The 22104-nt window shown below is 43.8% G+C and overlaps 1 protein-coding gene across 3 annotated transcripts in view; it reads left to right on the top strand.

The window, feature by feature from the left end:
- Nucleotides 1–22104, top strand: part of LOC106609634 (IQ motif and SEC7 domain-containing protein 3-like) — a 184193-nt gene that overhangs the window by 159805 nt on the left and 2284 nt on the right. For all 3 annotated transcript variants that reach the window (XM_045722255.2, XM_045722253.2, XM_045722254.2), the window contains 4 exons: nt 500–599; nt 4414–4572; nt 13439–13528; nt 13975–14018. In XM_045722255.2, coding sequence (XP_045578211.2) covers nt 500–599; nt 4414–4572; nt 13439–13528; nt 13975–14018 — 393 coding nt within the window. The remainder of the gene's footprint in view (nt 1–499; nt 600–4413; nt 4573–13438; nt 13529–13974; nt 14019–22104) is intronic.

The raw sequence follows: 22104 nt of genomic DNA, 5'->3' as shown, positions 1-22104 counted from the left end.
AAGGCTTTGACAATAATAGAAGAGAATAATAATTGCTGCCCATCTGTTACAATGGAAACACGGTTTACTCTGCTCCCACAACACATGCCACTGGAACAGTTTTTGGAGGTTAAGTGTCTTCCTCAAGAGCACAGGGTGATGGAAGGGGCTTGCCCACATCCTTTAGGCTACTTCTCTAACCTCTAAGCTACCTGTGTTATGCTCTTCAGGGCTGTTTTCCAGTCACAGTTGGTCCTGGAATAAAAAGCAAGCTCAACGGAGAATCTCAATTGAAAATGCCTTTAAGTCCAGGATTAGGATTGATCTGTGTCCATAAAACCACACGAATATGTTTTTAAAGTGGAACAGAAGACATCCTGAATAGGTTCTTATTTTGATGTTCTGATTGACGTCTCCGTCTTTGCTAAAAACGTATTTATTGAGGAAAAATGCACTTACTACGAGTGTGATGTGGTTGTCTCACCTAGCTATTTTAAGATAAGTGGCTTTTTACCCTCAGATCCTGAAGCTGTGTCCGAAGAAGAAGAGTTCAGCAGCCTACACCTTCTGTAAAGCCCTGGGCCTCCTGGGCATGCACTTCACACTGTTTGAGAACGAGTGTAAGTCACCTAACACCAGCATCACTACTCACCCTCCAAAGGAGAGAGAGAGAGACTGGGAGAGAGAGAGAGACTGGGAGAGAGAGAGAGACTGGGAGCGACTGGGAGAGAGAGAGACTAGGAGAGAGAGAGCGACTGGGAGCGACTGGGAGAGAGAGAGACTAGGAAAGAGAGAGAGACTGGGAGCGACTGGGAGAGAGAGAGACTAGGAAAGAGAGAGAGACTGGGAGCGACTGGGAGAGAGAGAGACTAGGAGAGAGAGAGCGAGACTGGGAGCGACTTGGAGAGAGAGAAACTGGGAGAGAGAGAGACTGGGAGCGACTGGGAGAGAGAGAGAGAGAGAGACTGGGAGCGACTGGGAGAGAGAGAGAAAGACTGGGAGCGACTGGGAGAGAGAGAGAAAGACTGGGAGCGACTGGGAGAGAGAGACTCGGAGAGAGAGACTGGGAGAGAGAGACTGGGAGAGAGAGACTGGGAGAGAGAGACTGGGAGAGAGAGACTGGGAGCGACTGGGAGAGAGAGACTAGGAGACAGAGAGAGACTGGGAGCAACTGGGAGAGAGAGACTGGGAGAGAGAGACTGGGAGCGACTGGGAGAGAGAGAGAGAGACTGGGAGCGACTGGGAGAGAGAGAGAAAGACTGGGAGCGACTGGGAGAGAGAGAGAAAGACTGGGAGCGAGAGACTGGGAGAGAGAGACTGGGAGAGAGAGACTGGGAGAGAGAGACTGGGAGCGACTGGGAGAAAGAGACTAGGAGACAGAGAGAGACTGGGAGCGACTGGGAGAGAGAGACTAGGAGACAGAGAGAGACTGGGAGAGAGAGACTGGGAGAGAGAGACTGGGAGAGAGAGACTGGGAGAGAGAGACTGGGAGAGAGAGACTGGGAGAGAGAGACTGGGAGCGACTGAGAGAGAGAGAGACTGGAGGAGAGAGAGAGGCTGGGAGCGACTGGGAGAGAGAGAGAAAGACTGGGAGCGAGTGGGAGAGAGAGACTTGGAGAGAGAGAGAGACTGGGAGCGACTTGGAGAGAGAGAGAGAGACTGGGAGCGACTTGGAGAGAGAGAGAGACTGGGAGCGACTTGGAGAGAGAGAGAGACTGGGAGTGACTGGGAGAGAGAGAGAGAGAGACTGGGAGCGACTTGGAGAGAGAGAGAGACTGGGAGCGACTGGGAGAGAGAGAGAGAGAGAGAGAGAGAGAGAGAGAGAGAGAGAGACTGGGAGAGAGAGAGAGACTGGGAGAATGAGACAGAGTGAGGGACGAACACTTTTTCTTAACCAATGTTGCCATGGCAACTCAAAGTGAAACAAGCAGTAAGCCGTGCAGAAATATGTTATCTTGATCTACAAGTAGATCCTTCAAAGTACATCCCTTTTTGAGACATTTACACCACTATCATAGAGGAGGACAGAAGCAAAGAGAGGAGGGAAATAAACGGTGGGAGGGAGAGAGAGCGGGAGAATGTTGTGAAAACAGCTAGCAATCCCAGTCACATAGAGTACCCAGAATACATTGTGTTAGCCTTGATTTATGTACATTATACATAACTCTGTTCATTTGGATAAAAAGCCTCTACTAAACCAACATATTACATAGCCAACCCCAAGGTTATGGGTTTGATTCTCACATGGGTCACATACATACATGCATGCATACATACGGTACCTTCAGAAAGTATTCGTACCCCTTGACTTATTTCACATTTTGTTGTGTTACAGCCTTAATTCAAAATTGATTAAACAAAAACTTTTCTCATCCATCGACACACAATACCCCATATTGACAAAGTGAAAACATGTTTTTAGACATTTTTGCAAATGTATTGAAAGTTATATACAAAAATATCTAATTTACATAATTATTCACAACCGTGAGTCAATACATGTAAGATTCCCCTTTGGCAGTGATTACAGCTGTGAGACCTTCTGGGAAAGTCTCTAAGAGTTTTGCACACCTGCATTGTACAAAATTTGCCCATTATACTTTTCAAAATGCTTCAAGCTCTGTCAAATTGGTTGTTGATCATTGCTAGACAACCATTTTCAGGTATTGCCATAGATTTTCAAGCCGATTTAAGTCAATACTGTAACTAGGCCACTCAGGAACATTCAATATCGCTATGTTAAGCAACTCCAGTGTATATTTGGCCTTGAGTTTCAGGTTATTGTCATGCTGAAAGGTGGATTTGTCTCCCATTGTCTGTTGGAAATCAGACTGAACCAGGTTCTCCTCTAGGATTTTGCCTGCGCTTAGCTCTACTCCGTTTATTTTTCTATATAAAAAAACTCCCTAGTCCTTGCCTATGACAAGCATACCCATAACATGATGCAGTCACCACCATGCTTGAAAATATGAAGAGTGGTACTCAGTGATGTGATATGTCGGATTTACAGCAAATATAACGGACATAAAGTACATTTCTTTGCAGTTTTACTTTAGTGCCTTATTGCAAACAGGATGCATGTTTTTCAATATTTTTTATTCTGTTCATACTTCCTTCTTTTCACTCTGTCATTTAGGTTAGTATTTTGGATGTAACTGTTTTAAAGTCACCTCATGGTGAAATCTTTGAACGGTTTCCTTCCACTCTGACATCTGAGTTAGGAAGGACGCCTGTATCTTTGTAGTGACTGGGTGTATTAATACACCACCCAAAGTGTGATTAAAAACTTCACCATGCTCAAAAGGAGATCTACCAATAGATGCCCTTCTTTGCGAGCCGTTGGAAACCCTTCCTGATCTTTGTGGTTGAATCTGTGTTTGAAATTCACTGTTCAACTGAGTCATTCAAAAATCACGTTAAACACTATTATTGTACACAAAGTGAGTCCATGCAATTTATTATATGACTTGTTAAGCACATTTTTACATGCATACCTACATACATACAGTACATGCATACATAATACATACATGCATGCATACATGTAACTGCCAAACCAACATATTTGCATAGAATGTATCAGTATCAAAACAGGTTGTGCGATTGAAAGCCAGCCAGCCCAGAAGGATTGAGTTATAGTCATGGGGATTTGGCAGGGAGAAGAAATATATGTTTTGATAATGGAATCAGACCCGGTCGCGCGGGGTTATTGGAAAAAGGGGAGTTTGGATACGGCCCCCTATCTAGTTTCTCCTGCTGATCCTCCCACCACTCTGCATTCAGCCAGGCAGGTGATATTTTCATATGAAATCTATCATACAGGGATATTATTTTCTTCACGCCTCGGGCATGAAAGATGCAGTGCCTCCATCGTCAAAGTGCCATTTAAAAGAGCGAAGGGGAGAGCGAGGCGCGCCGGAGCACGGATAGTGAGAAATGAAAACAGAAAACAGTCGCGACTAATCTCATTTCCCCAATGAATTTATTGGCTCTTTTGCCTCATTCCCTTCTTTGGGGAAGGAGAAAAAAGCATTCTGATATTTTTTTGTTGCTACTGTGTCAGTTCAAGATGTGAGAAAATTGTTCATTCTTTAGTTACCTGGCTGTGATGTATCAAGCCTTTCTTTTGCTTTGGGGGAACTCATCTCTGTTTAGTGATTTAAACCATCATACTTGGTATTCTGAAAAGAAATTCCAGCACCGTTACATCCTTGAATACTCCACAAACTAGTTCATGAATCTATTTGACCAACGTTTCGGTAAACATGCCTTTAGCCAGTCTGGGTCTATTGAAATATGTAACTATTAGTGGTGGGCACCAATATCATTGGATATCGATATGAGCAAGACATTTGGCGATATCGTTTCATCCTTCTTATTAGCAAACACTATTATGTAAAAAAAAGTGATCTCCTTCTCATCTCTCCTCCTCAGACTACCCCCATGGCATCACCATCATCTCACCCTTTGGCTCAGACAAGAAGCAGGTGCTCAACTTTTGTGCCCAGAGCGCTGAGGAGCTGCTGAAGTTTCTAGAAGATCTGAAGGAGTCCATTGCTGAGGTGTCAGAGATGGAACAGATACGCATAGAATGTGAGTACTGTGTGTGTGTGTGTGTGTGTGTGTGTGTGTGTGTGTGCTCCGTTGCTCCAAACTCAGGTAAAGATGGAAGGGGGAAAAAAAGAAACAGCTCATGCAAAATAATGTATGAATCACCCGTCCCTCCATCTGCACAGAAATTCTCTTTCACTTCTCAAAAAGGAGAAAACTAAAATGGAATCAGGGTGCCGCAGGCTTATTTACACAAGTGCTAACAATTGCGCAGAGGAAGATGTCAACAGTCTATCTGTCTGTCTACGTGTGCATGTGTCTGTGTGTACATGCATGTGTCTGTGTGTACATGCATGTGTCTGTGTGTGCATGTCTTTGTATACATTGATGTCATTACATAACCAAACTGTTCATGCTCGTATTCCTCCTAGTACCCATACGAATTACATTATTGTATCTCTAACATCAATGACTACACCAAAGATACAATTATGTATGCTGCTAATACTGAGATCATACACTCTGTTCTGATGCGTTTCTGAAAAACAAGAGTCAGGGAACGGTTGTGTTTATATTCTGCCTGGGGGACTCGGGACGTGTGTATGTGCTTGTCTGCCTGAGTGTGTGTGCATGTCTGCCTGAGTGTGTGTGCATGTCTGCCTGAGTGTGTGTGCATGTGTACATATTTGTGTTTAATTGTTAATTATTTGGTTCTAAGGATCCCCATTATCTTTAGCAGAGGCAGAAGCTACTCTTCCTGGGTTCCACAAAAATCACTAAACATGACGAATACAAGTAACAAAACACTGATTCACTGATAGACAAGGACAGTCACACACATTTAAAATACAACCATATACAACTAAAAGTGTATGTGTGTGTGTGTGTATCCCCTCACAGTCCCCTCTGTTCCATGAGAGGTAGTTTAATCCATGTTTTAAAGGTTATTTTGCTGTTTGCTGAGTAAATGGAGATGGAAGATAGTTCCATGTGATCATGGCTCTGTATAATACTGTATGTTGCCGTGAATTTGTTTTGGACTTGGGGACTGTGAAGAGACCGCTGGTGGCATGTCTCGGGGACTGTGAAGAGACCCCTGGTGGCATGTCTTGGGGACTATGAAGAGACCCCTGGTGGCATGTCTCAGGGACTGTGAAGAGACCCCTGGTGGCATGTCTCAGGGACTGTGAAGAGACCCCTGGTGCCATGTCTTGGGGACTGTGAAGAGACCCCTGGTGGCATGTCTTGGGGACTGTGAAGAGACCCCTGGTGGCATGTCTTGGGGACTGTGAAGAGACCCCTGGTGACATGTCTTGTGGGGTATGTATGGGTGTCTGAGCTAAATGTTATTTGATTATGCAGACAATCTGGAATTTCCACCACAGTAATATTTCTCATAGAAACAAGAGAAGCAGTAATCTCTTGTCAATCCTCAACCAGGAAATACTAGCACGCATATTATTGATGTTAGTTCTGTATGTGCAAGGCGTGCTGCTCTGTTTTGAGCCAGCTGCAGCTTTGCCAATTCTTTCCTGTTAGAGCCAGCAAAGGGTGCTTTACTATTTTTAGGCAGTGGAATTACTTTAGCTTCCTCCCACGCCTGTGGACACACACACTCCTTTGGGCTTTGGTTAAAGATATAGTAAATCAGGGTGGCGATAGTCTGCTACCTGTACATGTGTGTATGCGAGCGCGTGCGCTCATGCGTGCATGCACATTATGTGTTGTTGTATCGTCAGCATCTCCCTGGGCAGCGTTGATTTCTTATCAGTCTTACCCTGAGATTAACCCTGGACGTTTCCCTGCCTTGCCTGTCTGACAGTGCCTTGATACTCTGTGAGAGGATAAGTACAGAGAAACAAGTCCCCGCTGCAGCACAGATTTAAAGGTTGAACACATTAACAAGGAGAAGCTAGAGGCCTGGGGTCCAAAAGAGAGGAGCGATCAGGAAGAAACAGTGCTGTTGGGGCTTACTGACCAATACTAAGGAGAGAAAAATGGCCATACGTGGCACACAGCCTTTTTAAACAGGCATACTGATTCACAAATCAAACCTTACCCCTAGGCACTTTTCTAGATCTGAAATGGATACCCCTATCAGAGAGCCCTTCCTCTATCACTCAAACCTCTTTCAGATCTGACTTGGGGTAAGGACTAGGAAACTATTTTGAAATGAGCCTATGTCCAGGTGAAGTGCTGCTTCGAGCCAGGCAGGCATCTTGTTGTTTGCTGACCTGCCAACATGCACGCATTTTGCGTACCAACTACGCACTTTTCTGTCCGTGTACGCTGGTACGAGATCCGAGTTAAAAGTACGCAGAAATGAATAGGGCCTTATTTTTTATTTTGTATTTGTTTTATATTTTAATAAAAAATAATTCCAATGAGTAAATCTAACATCCCGATTCTCGAGCTGCAAAACACAGACATGTACAGAGTTTGTGTCAACGGACATGGAGATGAATACCTCATTATTGGACGTAGCTACCCGGTGTCTGCCCCTCCTCCTGTTTGTTGTGATGCTGAGTTTGCCGACTGTCAGCTGTACATAAACACATGGACACATCTATTTTCGACTCTGTGTGCTGTGGAAAGGTAAACACTAATTGTTTCAAGCTAACGTTAGCGAACATAAGATGGACATTCAGTGGGCTCTAAAGTGACAGCAGTTCACTCGCATTTGCTAGTGAAATAAATTAAATGCAAATACGAAAAATAACTGGTCGCATTTGAGCGAGTGTGATATTTCATTATGAGTTCCATTAGTTGTTTTTTCCACCTAACATTACGATAATCACGCAACCTGATAGACTGTAACTATGATCCACGTCACAAAAAACATTACAAAAAGTATAATCAAAAATAAATAGAACCATGTTGGCATTAAATGGAGTCTGGAGTTTAGAAGACTGCGCGATGAAGAATGGATGACTGTCCGGTATTAGCTATAGAGGCAATGCTTCTAACATGCCTTTGCACTAGATTTGATATTTTATCCATTTTGAAAATCTGAAATGATGTATGGGCTGCAAAGAAATACTATAGGCACCTTTGCATAGGCTGAAACAGCGGACTCTTCTAGCGAACAGCGTTCAGATTCCCTTTGCGGTAGCCATGTTAAGCTTTGTGTAGCCAATTTGCGGTCTGTGTCGATGCAATCGTTTGTTTTTGTTTTTATGTTTTCAAAATGATTTTGCTTTTAGTGTTGATTAGGAACCGTGTCGAAAAAGCCAATACTTGAGAGCTGGTCCTAGTGATTGAACTGGCCCTGTTTGAGAGGTGACAAGCGTTCCTTTATTATAGAGACTAAACTTTGGGGCATGTGCTGAGAAAAACATTATAGATAATTATCTCCATTCTACACTGTACATGTAATGGTATAAACATACTGACAGTCTGTGCTAATTCCACAAAACATCTATTTATTTTATATGTTCTGTACTTATCAGTATGAATATTTTATTTCTGTTTTGTAAATACCTTTACAGAGAACTGAACTGAATCGGGTGTGATCCATGTTTGTCTAAGCACGTGTGCTCATGAAAAACAAGTAAGCATCGGTCCCATGCAATAACAAAATAGCAGCTAATTTAGCAAATCATTGTTATTGCAGCCAGTCAGTAAAGCTATGTCAGACGACGAGAGTGAGGAGACTGAAACAGACAGAGCAGCTTTTTTAAATCGGGGATAAGACGTTTGTAAATGTTGTATCTAAACAAATAACTTCTTATTATTTGTTTAATAAAATAAATAAAAACTCCAAGAATAAAGGCCCTTTCTGTGTTCTTTCTATTTCCATCGTGTTAGTGACGTTTACCATGTGTGTACATGGAATGCTGTCAGGGAAGAAAGTATTCCAACCTTGTATGGACTTGATTTGGTACAATTCTATAATTGCGATCAGACTCACCAACAGCGCGCGCACGAGCGTGGGGAGGGGAGAACCCAATTTCGGCGCGTGCTATACGCGCGAGTTGAATCTCCAATTTGCCGGGCGCGTCTGGTACTCATAACAAGTTGGACAGGGTTGGCATGTCTGTGTTTGTCTCCCAGTCTGATTCCTGACAGAGACCCTGGCCACTGACCTTTTGTTAGTGTTCTCTGGTGCAGTGCAGCCAAACACTCTGGACAAAACAAGAACAAAGGAGAGGGCAGCTCTCCTGAAAGCAGCCAGGCAGAAGAGATGGGGAGGAGAGTGGTGTTTGTGAGTGTTTGTGTGTGTGCTAGTGCTTGTGTGTGTGTTTTGTGAGTTTGTCTGTTTGCTTTAGGGAAGTCACACACACACATGCATACACACACACATTAGAGTGCACACACCATCTCACACACACATAGGCACCTGATATAATAATTACCAGATAGCATTTTGCACCCCGTCACCACAAGATTAATGTTTTTGGTTATAAAGTTTTGCTTCACACCTGCACACCACTGTGTTGGTTCAGTGTGGTTAGAAAGCTTTGCTTCACACCTGCACACCACTGTGTTGGTTCAGTGTGGTTAGAAAGCTTTGCTTCACACCTGCACACCACTGTGTTGGTTCAGTGTGGTTAGAAAGCTTTGCTTCACACCTGCACACCACTGTGTTGGTTCAGTGTGGTTAGAAAGCTTTGCTTCACACCTGCACACCACTGTTTTGGTTCAGTGTGGTTAGAAAGCTTTGCTTCACACCTGCACACCACTGTGTTGGTTCAGTGTGGTTAGAAAGCTTTGCTTCACACCTGCACACCACTGTGTTGGTTCAGTGTGGTTAGAAAGTTTTGCTTCACACCTACACACCACTGTGTTGGTTCAGTGTGGTTAGAAAGCTTTGCTTCACACCTGCACACCACTGTGTTGGTTCAGTGTGGTTAGAAAGCTTTGCTTCACACCTGCACACCACTGTTTTGGTTCAGTGTGGTTAGAAAGCTTTGCTTCACACCTGCACACCACTGTTTTGGTTCAGTGTGGTTAGAAAGCTTTGCTTCACACCTGCACACCACTGTTTTGGTTCAGTGTGGTTAGAAAGCTTTGCTTCACACCTGCACACCACTGTGTTGGTTCAGTGTGGTTAGAAAGCTTTGCTTCACACCTACACACCACTGTTTTGGTTCAGTGTGGTTAGAAAGCTTTGCTTCACACCTGCACACCACTGTTTTGGTTCAGTGTGGTTAGAAAGCACAAGTTGCACCACTGGTGTATAAAATGAAAAGGCAAGAGGCTATGATCCCTTATTGATGTCACCTGTTAAATCCACTTCAATCAGTGTAGATGAAGGGAGGAGACAGGTTAAAGGAGGATAGACAACTGAGACATGGATTGTGTATTTGTGCCATTCAGAGGGTGAATGGGCAAGACTAAATATTTAAGTGCCTTTGAACGGGGTATGGTAGTATGTGCCAGGCACACCGGTGTGTCATGAACTGCAACCACAGGAGGTTGGTGGCACCTTAATTGGGGAGGACAGGCTCATGGTAATGACAGGAGCGGAATTAGTGGAACGGTATCAAATACATCAAACACATGGTTTCCATGGTTCCCAGGTGTTTGATGCCATTCCATTCACTCCGTTACAGTCTTTGTTATGAGCCGTCCTCTCCTCAGCAGCCTTCACTGTCTGCAACCCTGCTGGGTTTTTCACGCTCAACAGTTTCCCGTGTGTATCAAGGACAGTCCACCACCCAAAGGACATCCAGCCAACTTGACACAACTGTGGGAAGCATTGGAGTCAACATGGGCCAGCATCCCTGTGGAACGCTTTCGACACCTTGTAGAGTCCATGCCCCCATGAATTGAAGCTGTTCTGAGGGCAAAATGTTTGGTACACTCAGTGTATGTAGCCTACTCACTACGGTTGTTGTACAAAAGGCCACTATTGGAATGGCAACAGTAGAATAATTTTTGTTCAATATGTGTGGTTTTTAAGAACTAAAATGCAATTCCATGATGTATGCAGTCCAGTGCTTTGTGGCCTACACAATAACAACAAATGCAGGCTGTATATGAGTAGCTCGCAAATTGTAATGAAAGAAAAGGTTGAAGGCCTCTGCTCTGGTCTTTTCAAACATGACCCATATTACTGCAGCTACCTGTTATTCTTTCTACTGCACAGTCCGTGCCGCAATCTATGGATATATATATAGCGGCCCCAAAAATCTAGTTTGATGATAATAATGATAAATTAATAATATATTTGTAATATTATTATTATGTGAACATGATCAATGATCAAATTGAAATGCAAAACTCCAGTTTCAGATTTGTCAATGAATTATTTGAGGTGGGATTTTCAGGGGAGTAGATTAGTAATCTAGTCATTAAAACACTTTTTCAATATCATTTATTGTGGCAAAACCTAAGAAAAATAGTTGTGTTCTGTTCATAAAAATGGGTTCGTCCTGTTAAGAAACAGTTTTGAATTGCAGGAAAACTGTTTTAAAAGCTTTTGCACCCCCTGTTTTCAGACAAAGTCAAGCGCCAATGCATAAACACACACAGACAATCACTGGCTGGCACACACACACACACACACACACACACACACACACACACACACACACACACACACACACACACACACACACACACACACACACACACACACACACACACACACACACACACACACACACACACACAGTCGACATCTTCCCCTCCCCTACGAAGGCGCTCCATTGTTAACACTCGTGTAAATAAGCCTGCGGCGGCCTATTCCATTTTTTTATTGTTTATTTCTCCTCTTTGAGAAATGAAAGGGAATTCCTGTGCGGATGGATGATTCATACATTATTTTGGATGAGCTATTTCTTTTTTTTCCGTCCCTTGTTCTCTCCGTTGGACTGGAGGTACGCTGGGGGATGTTGCTGTGACTCAAAGGTCACCTGAGTTTGGAGCAAGGAAGCACACACATGCACAGACTCCCTCACAAACACACATGAAAAAACAGACACACACAACACTCCCTACTATTTCTCAAGAGGAAAGAAAGTTGAAAAACGACTAAACTATTCTGCACAGTCATCCGACTACATTACAGCTGCAGCAGAATTATAGAACCAAGCAGTCAATGGGGACACAACAACATTTAGCCGTCGCCAGTAGGAATGACAGGCAATCATCATCAACCGCAGAGCGGAATTGGAGTGATAGAGAGTAGGTGTACGTCCCAAATGGCAGCCTATTCCCTATGCAGTGCACTACTTTAGACAAGGGCCCATAGGAAATAAGGTGCCATTTGGGACACAGTGTAGAGTTGAGTGACTCTAGGGAGGAGGCAGAGGACTCGCCCCCACTTGTTTTTCTGTTTTGTCTGTCACTGTCTTTGTCTCTACAGCTGTCACTCTGTCACTCTGTCTGTCTGTCTGTCTGTCTGTCTGTCTGTCTGTCTGTCTGTCTGTCTGTCTGTCTGTCTGTCTGTCTGTCTGTCTGTCTGTCTGTCTGTCTGTCTGTCTGTCACTGTCTCCGTCTGCTGCTGTCACTGTCTGTCTCTCTTTGTCTGTCTGTCACTGTCTCCGTCTGCTGCTGTCACTCTGTCTGTCTCTCTTTATGTCTGGCTGACACTATCTTCGCCTCTGCTGCTGTCACTCTGTCTGGCTCTCTCTATGTCTGTCTGTCTGTCTGTCTGTCTGTCTGTCTGTCTGTCTGTCTGTCTGTCTGTCTGTCTGTCTGTCTGTCTGTCTGTCTGTCTGTCTGTCTGTCTGTCTGTCTGTCACTGTCTCCGTCTGCTGCTGTCACTGTCTGTCTCTCTTTGTCTGTCTGTCACTGTCTCCGTCTGCTGCTGTCACTCTGTCTGTCTCTCTTTATGTCTGGCTGACACTATCTTCGCCTCTGCTGCTGTCACTCTGTCTGGCTCTCTCTATGTCTGTCTGTCTGTCTGTCTGTCTGTCTGTCTGTCTGTCTGTCTGTCTGTCTGTCTGTCTGTCTGTCTGTCTGTCTGTCTGTCTGTCTGTCTGTCTGTCTGTCTGTCTGTCACTGTCTCCGTCTGCTGCTGTCACTGTCTGTCTCTCTTTGTCTGTCTGTCACTGTCTCCGTCTGCTGCTGTCACTCTGTCTGTCTCTCTTTATGTCTGGCTGACACTATCTTCGCCTCTGCTGCTGTCACTCTGTCTGGCTCTCTCTATGTCTGTCTGTCTGTCTGTCTGTCTGTCTGTCTGTCTGTCTGTCTGTCTGTCTGTCTGTCTGTCTGTCTGTCTGTCTGTCTGTCTGTCTGTCACTGTCTCCGTCTGCTGCTGTCACTGTCTGTCTCTCTTTGTCTGTCTGTCACTGTCTCCGTCTGCTGCTGTCACTCTGTCTGTCTCTCTTTATGTCTGGCTGACACTATCTTCGCCTCTGCTGCTGTCACTCTGTCTGTCTGTCTGTCTGTCTGTCTGTCTGTCTGTCTGTCTGTCTGTCTGTCTGTCTGTCTGTCTGTCTGTCTGTCTGTCTGTCTGTCTGTCTGTCTGTCTGTCTGTCTGTCTGTCTGTCTGTCTGTCTGTCTGTCTGTCTGTCTGTCTGTCTGTCTGTCTGTCTGTCTGTCTCCCTTGCACATGCTGTTCCCTCTGTCTGTGCCCCTGTCACTCATTCTGTTTCTCTCTTTATCTTCCTCTCACTCTCTCTCTATCTCTTCCGCTGTTGTGGTCTATCTTCCTCTCTCACTGTCTGTCTCTCAGTTGGTGCTTCTGTCTCTTTGCCCGTCTCATCCACTTTCGTCCCCCTCCCTCGCTCTCTCCCTCGCTCTCCCCATCACCACCCTTTCTCTCAGCCTCATCCCATTTCTCCCTCCCTCTTATTCTCTCCTCTCTCTCCCTTCTAACCCATCCCTCCCCTACACACTCTGTCTGTCTCTCTCTCTCTCTCTCTCTCTCTGCTCTCTCTCTCTCTCTCTCTCTCTCTCTCCCGCTGTGTCTGTCTCTCTCTCCCTCTCTCTGATGACTGTCTTCTGTCCTGTGTAGGGGAGTTGGAGAAACAACAGGGCTCGAAGGGAGTGTCAGCTAAGAACAATGGCACTCTGGAGCTACGCAGCAAACAGGGCTCCCCGTCAGGTGTGTGTCTGTGAACACATGTGTTTGTGCACCTAACCTAAACTAACATGCAATACTGTGAAACATACTACTCTCCAGACACACACGCAGTCATACCCACACACACATTTTTTACTATCATTGTGGGGACCAAACAATTGTTTCCCATTCAAAATCCTATTTACCCTAAACCTAAACCTAACCCTTTACCTAACACTAACCTCAAACCTAACTTAACCCCAAACCCCTAAACCTAACCCTTGACCCTAACCCCTAAGCCTAAAATTGTATTTTTCCTTGTGGGGATTGGTGAAATGTCCCCAAGTGTCCGAATTTTCCTCGTTTTTAACTATCTTGTAAGGACGTCTGGTCCCCACAAGGACAGTAAAACCAAAAACACACACACGCCACTGATTTTGGCCTCATGTTGCCGCCAGCTCTTATGTTGGTGTCATTTTGATTGACAGGCAAGCAGGAACTGGTTGAGAACATTGGACACAATGCAGTGGAGGTAAGTGCTCACTGATAGGCCAAGTCTTAATGCAGGTAAGTGTTTATTTGTATCTATTGTCACTGGAGGAGAGGCCTAGGCACCACAGAAGTTAGCCTGACCTAGCATAACGCTAGTGCGTCTGTATGTGAGTGGATGGGTGAGTGTGACCCTATTGAACTAACTATTGACCCTATTGAACTAACTATTGACCCTAATGAACAAACTATTGAACTCAGATCAGACAATAAATCTGGCCGCCATATAGCATGACATATCCATATACAGTACCAGTCAAAAGTTTGGACACACCTACTCAATCAAGGGTTTTCTCTTTATTTGTACTATATTCTACGTTGTAGAATAATAGTGAAGACTTCAAAACTATGAAATAACACATGGAATCATGTAGCAACCAAAAAAGTTTTCAACAAATCCAAATATATTTTATATTTGAGATTCTTCAAAGTAGCCACCCTTTGTCTTGATGACAGCTTTGCACACTTTTGGCATTCTCTCAACCAGCTTCATGAGGAATGCTTTTCCAACAGTCTTGAAGGAGTTCCCACATATGCTGAGGACTTGTTGGCTGCTTTTCCTTCACTCTGTGGTCCAACTCATCCCAAATCATCTCAATTTGGTTGAGGTCAGGTGATTGTGGAGGCCAGGTCATCTGATACAGCACTCCATCACTCTCCTTCTTGGTCAAATAGCCCTTACACAGCCTGGAGGTGTGTTTTGGGTCATTGTCTTGTTGAAAAACAAATGATAGTCCCACTAAGCGCAAACCAGATGGGATGGCGTATTGCTACAGAATGCTGTGGTAGCCATGCTGGTTAAGTGTGCCTTGAATTCTAAATAAATCACTGACAGTGTCACCAGCAAAGCACCATCACACCACCTCCTCCTCCATGCTTCACGGTGGGAACCACTCATGCAGAGATCATCCGTTCACCTACTCTGCGTCTCACAAAGACATGGCGGTTGGAACCAAAAATCTCAAATTTGGACTCATCAGAACAAAGGACAAATTTCCTCCGGTCTAATGTCCATTGCTCGTGTACCTTGGCCCAAGCAAGTCTCTTCTTCTTATTGGTGTCCTTCAGTTGTGGTTTCTTTGCAGCAATTTGACCATGAAGGACTGATTCACGCAGTCTCCTCTGAACAGTTGATGTTTAGATGTGTCCGTTACTTGAACTCTGTGAAGCATTTATTTGGGGTGCAATTTCTGAGGCTGGTAACTCTAACTTATTCTCTGCAGCAGAGGTAACTCTGGGTCTTCCTTTCCTGTGGCGGTCCTCATGAGAGCCAGTTTCATCATAGCGCTTGATGGTTTTTGTGACTGCACTTGAAGAAACTAAAAAGTTCTTCATGTCTTAAAGTAATGATGAACTGTCGTTTCTCTTTGCATATTTGATATGTTCTTGCCGTATTATGGACTTGGTCTTTTATCAAATAGGACTATCTTCTGTATACCCCCTACTATGTCACAACAGAACTGATTGGCTCAAACGCATTAAGAAGGAAAGAAATTCCACAGATGAACTTTTAACAAGGCACACCTGTTAATTGATATGCATTCCGGGTGACTACCTCATGAAGCTGGTTTTGAGAATGACAAGAATGTGCAAAGCTGTCATCAAGGCAAATGGTGGCTACTTTGATGAATCTCAAATATAAAATATATTTTGATTTGTTTAACACTTTTTTGGTTACTACATGATTCCATATGTGTTATTTCATAGTTTTGATGTCTTCACTATTATTCTACAATGTAGAAAATAGTAAAAATAATTAAAGACCCTTGAATGAGTAGGTGTGTCCAAACCTTTGACTGGTACTGTAAATTTCTTTAGTAATTGTTCTAGGTAGGTAGGTAATAGTAGTAGGTAGAAACATAGGAAGTGGTTACTGCATTATATATAGTTGAAGTCGGAAGTTTACATACACCTTAGCCAAATACATTTAAACTCAGTTTTTCACAATTCCTGACATTTAATCCTAGTACAAATTTCCTGTCTTAGGTCAGTTAAGATCACCACTTTATTTTAAGAATGTGAAATGTCAGAATAATAGTAGAGAGAATGATTTATGTCAGCTTTTATTTCTTTCATCACATTCCCAGTGGGTCAGAAGTTTACATACACTCAATTAGTATTTGGTAGCATTGCCTTTAAATTGTTTAACTTGGGTCAAACATTTCGGGTAGCCTTCCACAAGCTTCCCACAATAAGTTGGGTGAATTTTTGCCCATTCCTCCTGACAGAGCTGGTGTAAATGAGTCAGGTTTGTAGGCCTGCTTGCTCGCCCACGCTTTTTCAATTCTGCCCACAAATTTTCTATGGGATTGAGGTCAGGGCTTTGTGATAGCCACTCCAATACCTTGACTTTGTTGCCCTTAAGCCATTTTGCCACAACTTTGGAAGTATGCTTGCGGTCATTGTCCATTTGGAAGACCCATTTGTGACCAAGCTTTACCTTCCTGACTGATGTCTTCAGATGTTGCTTCAATATATCTACATCATTTTCCTCCCTCATGATGCCATTTATTTTGTGAAGTGCACCAGTCCCTCCTACAGCAAAGCACCCCCACAACATGATGCTGCCACCCCCGTGCTTCACAGTTGAGATTGTGTTCTTTGGCTTGCAAGCTTCCCCTTTTTCCTCCAAACATAATGATGGTCATTATGGCCAAACAGTTCTGTTTTTGTTTCATCAGACCAGAGGACATTTCTCCAAAAAGTATGATCGTTGCCCCCATGTGCAGTTGCAAACCGTAGTCTGGCTTTTTTTATGGCGGTTTTGGAGCAGTGGCTTCTTCCTTGCTGAGCGGCCTTTCAGGTTATGTCGATATAGGACTCGTTTTACTGTGGATATAGATACTTTTGTACCTGTTTCCTCCAGCATCTTCACAAGGTCCTTTGCTGGTGTTCTGGGATTGATTTGCACTTTTCGCACCAAAGTACGTTCATCTCTAGGAGACAGAACGCGTCTCCTTCCTGAGCGGTATGACGGCTGCGTTGTCCCATGGTGTTGTTCCTTGCGTACTATTGTTTGTACATGTCACGGTTTTCGTCGGTAATGGAGGACCAAAACGCAGCAGGTATGTGTAAGCTCATCTTGACCTTTATTAACTTCCAAAATGAACGTACAAAAATAACAAAAACAAGAGAACGAACGATTAATAGACAGTCTGGCAAGGCACACGGCTAAACACAGAACAATCTCCCACAAACACACAGACAAACACACCCAACTAATATAGGACTTCCAATCAAAGGCAACACCACACAGCTGCCTTCAATTGGAAGTCCACCCCAATTAACTCTACATAGAAACACACTTACTAGACTACACATAGAAATACATAAACATAGACCATAAACCAAAAACCCGGAAATACTAAATCAAACATCCTTTTACCAAAACACCACCCCGAACCACATAAAACAAATACCCTCTGCCACGTCCTGACCAAACTACAATAACAATTAACCCTTATACTGGCCAGGACGTGACAGTACAGATGAACGTGTTACCTTCAGGTGTTTGGAAGTTGCTCCCAAGGAGGTCTTGGCTGATTTCTTTTGATTTTCCCATGAAGTCAAGCAAAGAGGCACTGAGTTTGAAGGTAGGCCTGGAAATACATCCACAGGTACACCTCCAATAGGCTAATTGACCTCATTTGAGTCAATCAGAAGCTTCTAAAGCCATGACATAATTTTCAGGAATTTTCCAAGCTGTTTAAAGGCACAGTCAATTTAATGTATGTAAACTTCTGACCCACTGGAATTGTGATACAGTGAATTATAAGTGAAATAATCTGTCTGTAAACAATTGTTGGAAAAATGACTTGTGTCATGCACAAGTTGATGTCCTAACCGACTTGCCAAAACTATTGTTTGTTAACAATACATTTCTGGAGTGGTTGAAAAACTAGTTTTAATGACCCCAACCTAAGTGTATGTAAACTTCCGACTTCACCTGTATAGCCTGAGCCAGAGGATTGGAGGTGGCCCTTGGGGCTTTCAGGTGAGTGAGAGAATGAGAGTATAGAAATTGTAAATTACCATGGTAATTTACCATAATCCTAGAGGGTGTTTCAACTTTTATTCAGTTGACATAACCTACCACAATACAGCTGTGTGTATGTTTCTGTGAGAAAACGTAGCATTCCACATGATCAGCAGAACTACAGTACCCAGAGGGCTTTGCAATTACCACTCTGGTGGTGCTACATGACCTTTTGTATCCCACTGCCAGAGGACTGGTGCACAGAGGCAAACACACCCGGTCAATGTGACATTCAGGGCCTGTTTAACAAGAGGCAGTGTGCTCGGTCTCCATTGAAACAAGGCTTTATTTCTTCTAACAGTCAACGGGCCCACTTCGGTATCAGTGAAATGATCATCTTTAAGGTACATTATACATACAGTATCTGCTGGGTTAAAGGACTGGGTAAAATGCAGATTTGGAGTTGTATTATTAGTGATGGAGGTGTGTCGTACCTCCCGAGGCCAAGGTGGCTAGAGTAGGTGTCGGTCTTAGAGATCATGTCCCTTCGCTCTACCCCTACAGTCTCTTACCTCCTCCCCACGCTGAAACGTCAACCCCCTGTGAGCGAGGATGTAAGCTATCGAAATGCAGCGGTGCTGGGTATAGGGTCAGTTTGATAGCCCCCGTCTCCAGGAGACAACCAGGGTGCCGCCAACGCCGCCGCATCCCCCTGTGAGCTCTCAATACGCTGGGGGCTCCATTTGCCCTTGCCCACCTCTGCTCTGCCATGGGTCTATTCTATTCTGTCTGGATAAAGTGTAGCATGTATGGAGAAAGGTTTTTCATTGATTAATTATGTGCCATTAATGATATCTGAACTTACACAGTCATTAATCACATAACAATAGGTCAATTCATGTTGTACCCATGATCTATATACAGCCTGTAAGACACAATCTGCACTATGTCCAGCTTGCTCAAAAGGAAGCTGAATATGTGTGACAGGGGGAGAGATGGATAGAGAAGGTGAAAGAGAAAGGGCGGGAGGGAGGAGGGAGAGAAATCAAAGGCAGAGCGTGACTCATTGTTCGTTAAAGACGGATGATAAAAGATAAAACATCTAGTTTATTACATTATGAATAATTGTACATCAAAAGCTCCGATGGAAATGGCATCCATGTCATCCATCTAGCTTAAGGGCAATACGGAGCCGAAACCCACATGAACAATCAATATGGACCTGCCAATAGTCATTCTTGTCACAGTCCCATTACCAAGCTTGCATAATAATCTAAAGCAGGGCTCCCCAACTGGTGGCCCATGGGCTGAGGTTGGCACGCGGGTGGTTTTATTTGGCCCCCCAAGTTTACTGAGCAAAACATTTTCATTGTTGGACATCAAACACTAACATAACAACAGACACCAGGAAATCAGCTCCAAGTTATTTTAATTTGGGAAATCTGTTCCCAAATATTCCCACCAGGGCCTAAAAATGTATTTTTGGTCCACCAGCCACTGTGTCAAGTAGATGAAAAAATCTGTCTCACTTTACTGACCTGTAACTGCACCTCCAAAAATGAATCTATCAGCGCTTCACTCACAGTGCACAAAGCTGTTGCTGCGCAAGGTGGGATGTAGGATTCGTATTTCTTTGTGCGGTTAGCAGCTATGAAACAAAGCAGCAGAAATACTTTGAAAACAGCTACATCAGCATTTCTCTGCTACAAATCGCACATTATGTTCATACTTGAACTTTGACTCTATTTTTATTCACAAATGCGAACATAATGCTCCACTGTAGAGCCCTGCAAATTGACCACCCGCCAACGTGGCTGGTGAAATAGACATTCTTACCCGACAACACCTAAATCTACCTGCATTTGGCCGGTGGCTGGTGTTCATTTTATGCCCTGATTCCCACGCGTAATAGAGAGACGTGATCGTACTGTATATAAATGTAAGTGAGGTTTGAAATGATTATGTTCTAATCAAGTATTATATCTTTTTGGGGTTCTTGCAGTCAATTTGCAATCTACAAATTATTTGTAATTATCTTCCGGCCACCTGACCATACACTCAATAAATAATGGTCCCGCAGTTGAATCTAGTTGATGATCCCTGGTCTAAAGCCTAGCCTACTATCCCAAAGTCCCTTCCTATGTTAGTCGCCCCTATCATACAGTGCCTTTGGAAAGTATTCAGACCCTTTGACTTTTTCCACATTTTGTTAGGTTACAGCCTTATTCTAAAATTGATTAAAACAATTTTATTATCCTCAATCTAAACACAATACCCCATAATGAAAAAGCAAAAACTGGTTTTTTGAAATTTTTGCTAATTTATAAAAGAAATGAACTGAAATATCACATTTACATACTGAAATTATTCAGACCCTTTACTCAGCACTTTGTTGAAGCACCTTTGGCAGCGATTACAGCCTCGAGTCTTCTTGGGTATGACACTATAAGCTTGGCATACCTGTATTTGGGGAGTTTCTCCAATTCTTCTCTGCAGATCTTCTCAAGCTCTGTCAGGTTGGATGGGGAGCGTAGCTGCACAGCTATTTTCAGGTCTCTCCAGAGATATTCAATCAGGTTTAAGTCCGGGCTCTGGCTGCACTCAAGGGCATTCAGAGACTTGTCCCGAAGCCACTCTTGCGTTGTCTTGGCTGTCTGCTTTGGGTTGTTGTCCTGTTGGAAGGCGAACCTTTGCCACAGTCTGAGATCCTGAAAGCTCTGGAGAAGGTTTTCATCAAGGATCTCTCTGTACTTTGCTCTGTTCATCTTTGCCTCGATCCTGACTAGTCTCCCAGTCCCTGCCGCTGAAAAACATCCCCACAGCATGATTCTGCCACCACCATGCTTCACCGTAGGGATAGTGCCAGGTTTGCTCCAGACGTGACGCTTGGCATTCAGGCCAAAGAGATTTAATCTTGGTTTCCTCAGACCAGAGAATCTTGTTTCTCATGGTCTGAGAGTCTTTAGGTGCCTTTTGGCAAACTCCAAGCGGGCTGTAACGTGCCTTTTATTGAGGAGTGGCTTCCATCTGGCCACTCTACCATGAAGACCTGATTGGTGGAGTGTTGCAGAGATGGTTGTCCTTCTGGAGGGTTCTCCCGTTTCCACAAAGGAATTCTTGAGATCTGTGAGAGTGACCATCAGGTTTTTGGTCACCTCCCTGACCAGGGGAGTGCTGCAGAGATGGTTGTCCCTCTGGAATGTTCTCCCATTTCCACAAAGGAACTCTGGAGCTCTGTCAGAGTGACCATCGGGTTTTTGGTCACCTCCCTGACCAAGGCCTTTCTCCCCCGATTGCTCATTTTGGCAGGTCGGTCAGCTCTAGGAAGAGTCTTGGTGGTTCCAAACTTTTTCCATTTCAGAATAATGGAGGCCACTGTGTTCTTGGGGACCTTCAATTCTGCAGAAATGTTTTGGTACCCTTCCCCAGATCTGTGCCTCAACACAATCTTGTCTCGTAGCTCTACGGACAATTCCTTCGACCTCATGGCTTGGTTTTTGCTCAGACATTTACTGTCAACTGTGGACCTTATATAGACGTGTGCTTTTCCAAATCATGTCCTATCAATTGAATTTACCACAGGTGGACTCCAATCAAGTTGTAGAAACATCTCAAGGATGATCAATGGAAACAGGATGCACCTGAGCTCAATTTAGAGTCTCACAACAAAGGGTCTGAATACTTATGTAAATAAGGTATTTCTGTTTTTAAGGTTTTATACATTTGCAAAAATGGTCATTATGGGGTATTATGTGTAGATTGCTCTCGGATTTTTTTTTTATTTAATCCATTTTAGAATAAGATTGTAATGTAACAAAATGTGGAAAAGTCAAGTGGTCTGAATACTTTCCGAAGGCACTGTAAGTGTTTAATCATTTCCATAACGAAAGGGAACATATTCCTCCATGACAAGCACTTCCTGATGGAAATTATACATGCCTGCATACATAATGAGGCTGATTTAGATCTAATTTGCATACGAGCTACACCGCAAATGTGTTCAGCGGCTGATTAGCAGACTCCACCGAGAATCCACCTACAAGTGCTCTGTAATGAAACGCAGCTCATTCTGGGTGTGTAGACAACTAGACAT

This window comes from Salmo salar, chromosome 07 (genome assembly GCF_965601325.2).
Source record: "Salmo salar chromosome 07, fSalSal1, whole genome shotgun sequence".
Classification (NCBI taxonomy): Eukaryota; Metazoa; Chordata; class Actinopteri; order Salmoniformes; family Salmonidae; genus Salmo; species Salmo salar.
The sequence above is the reverse complement of the archived record's forward strand: the minus strand, read 5'-3'. Positions and strand labels throughout refer to the sequence as shown.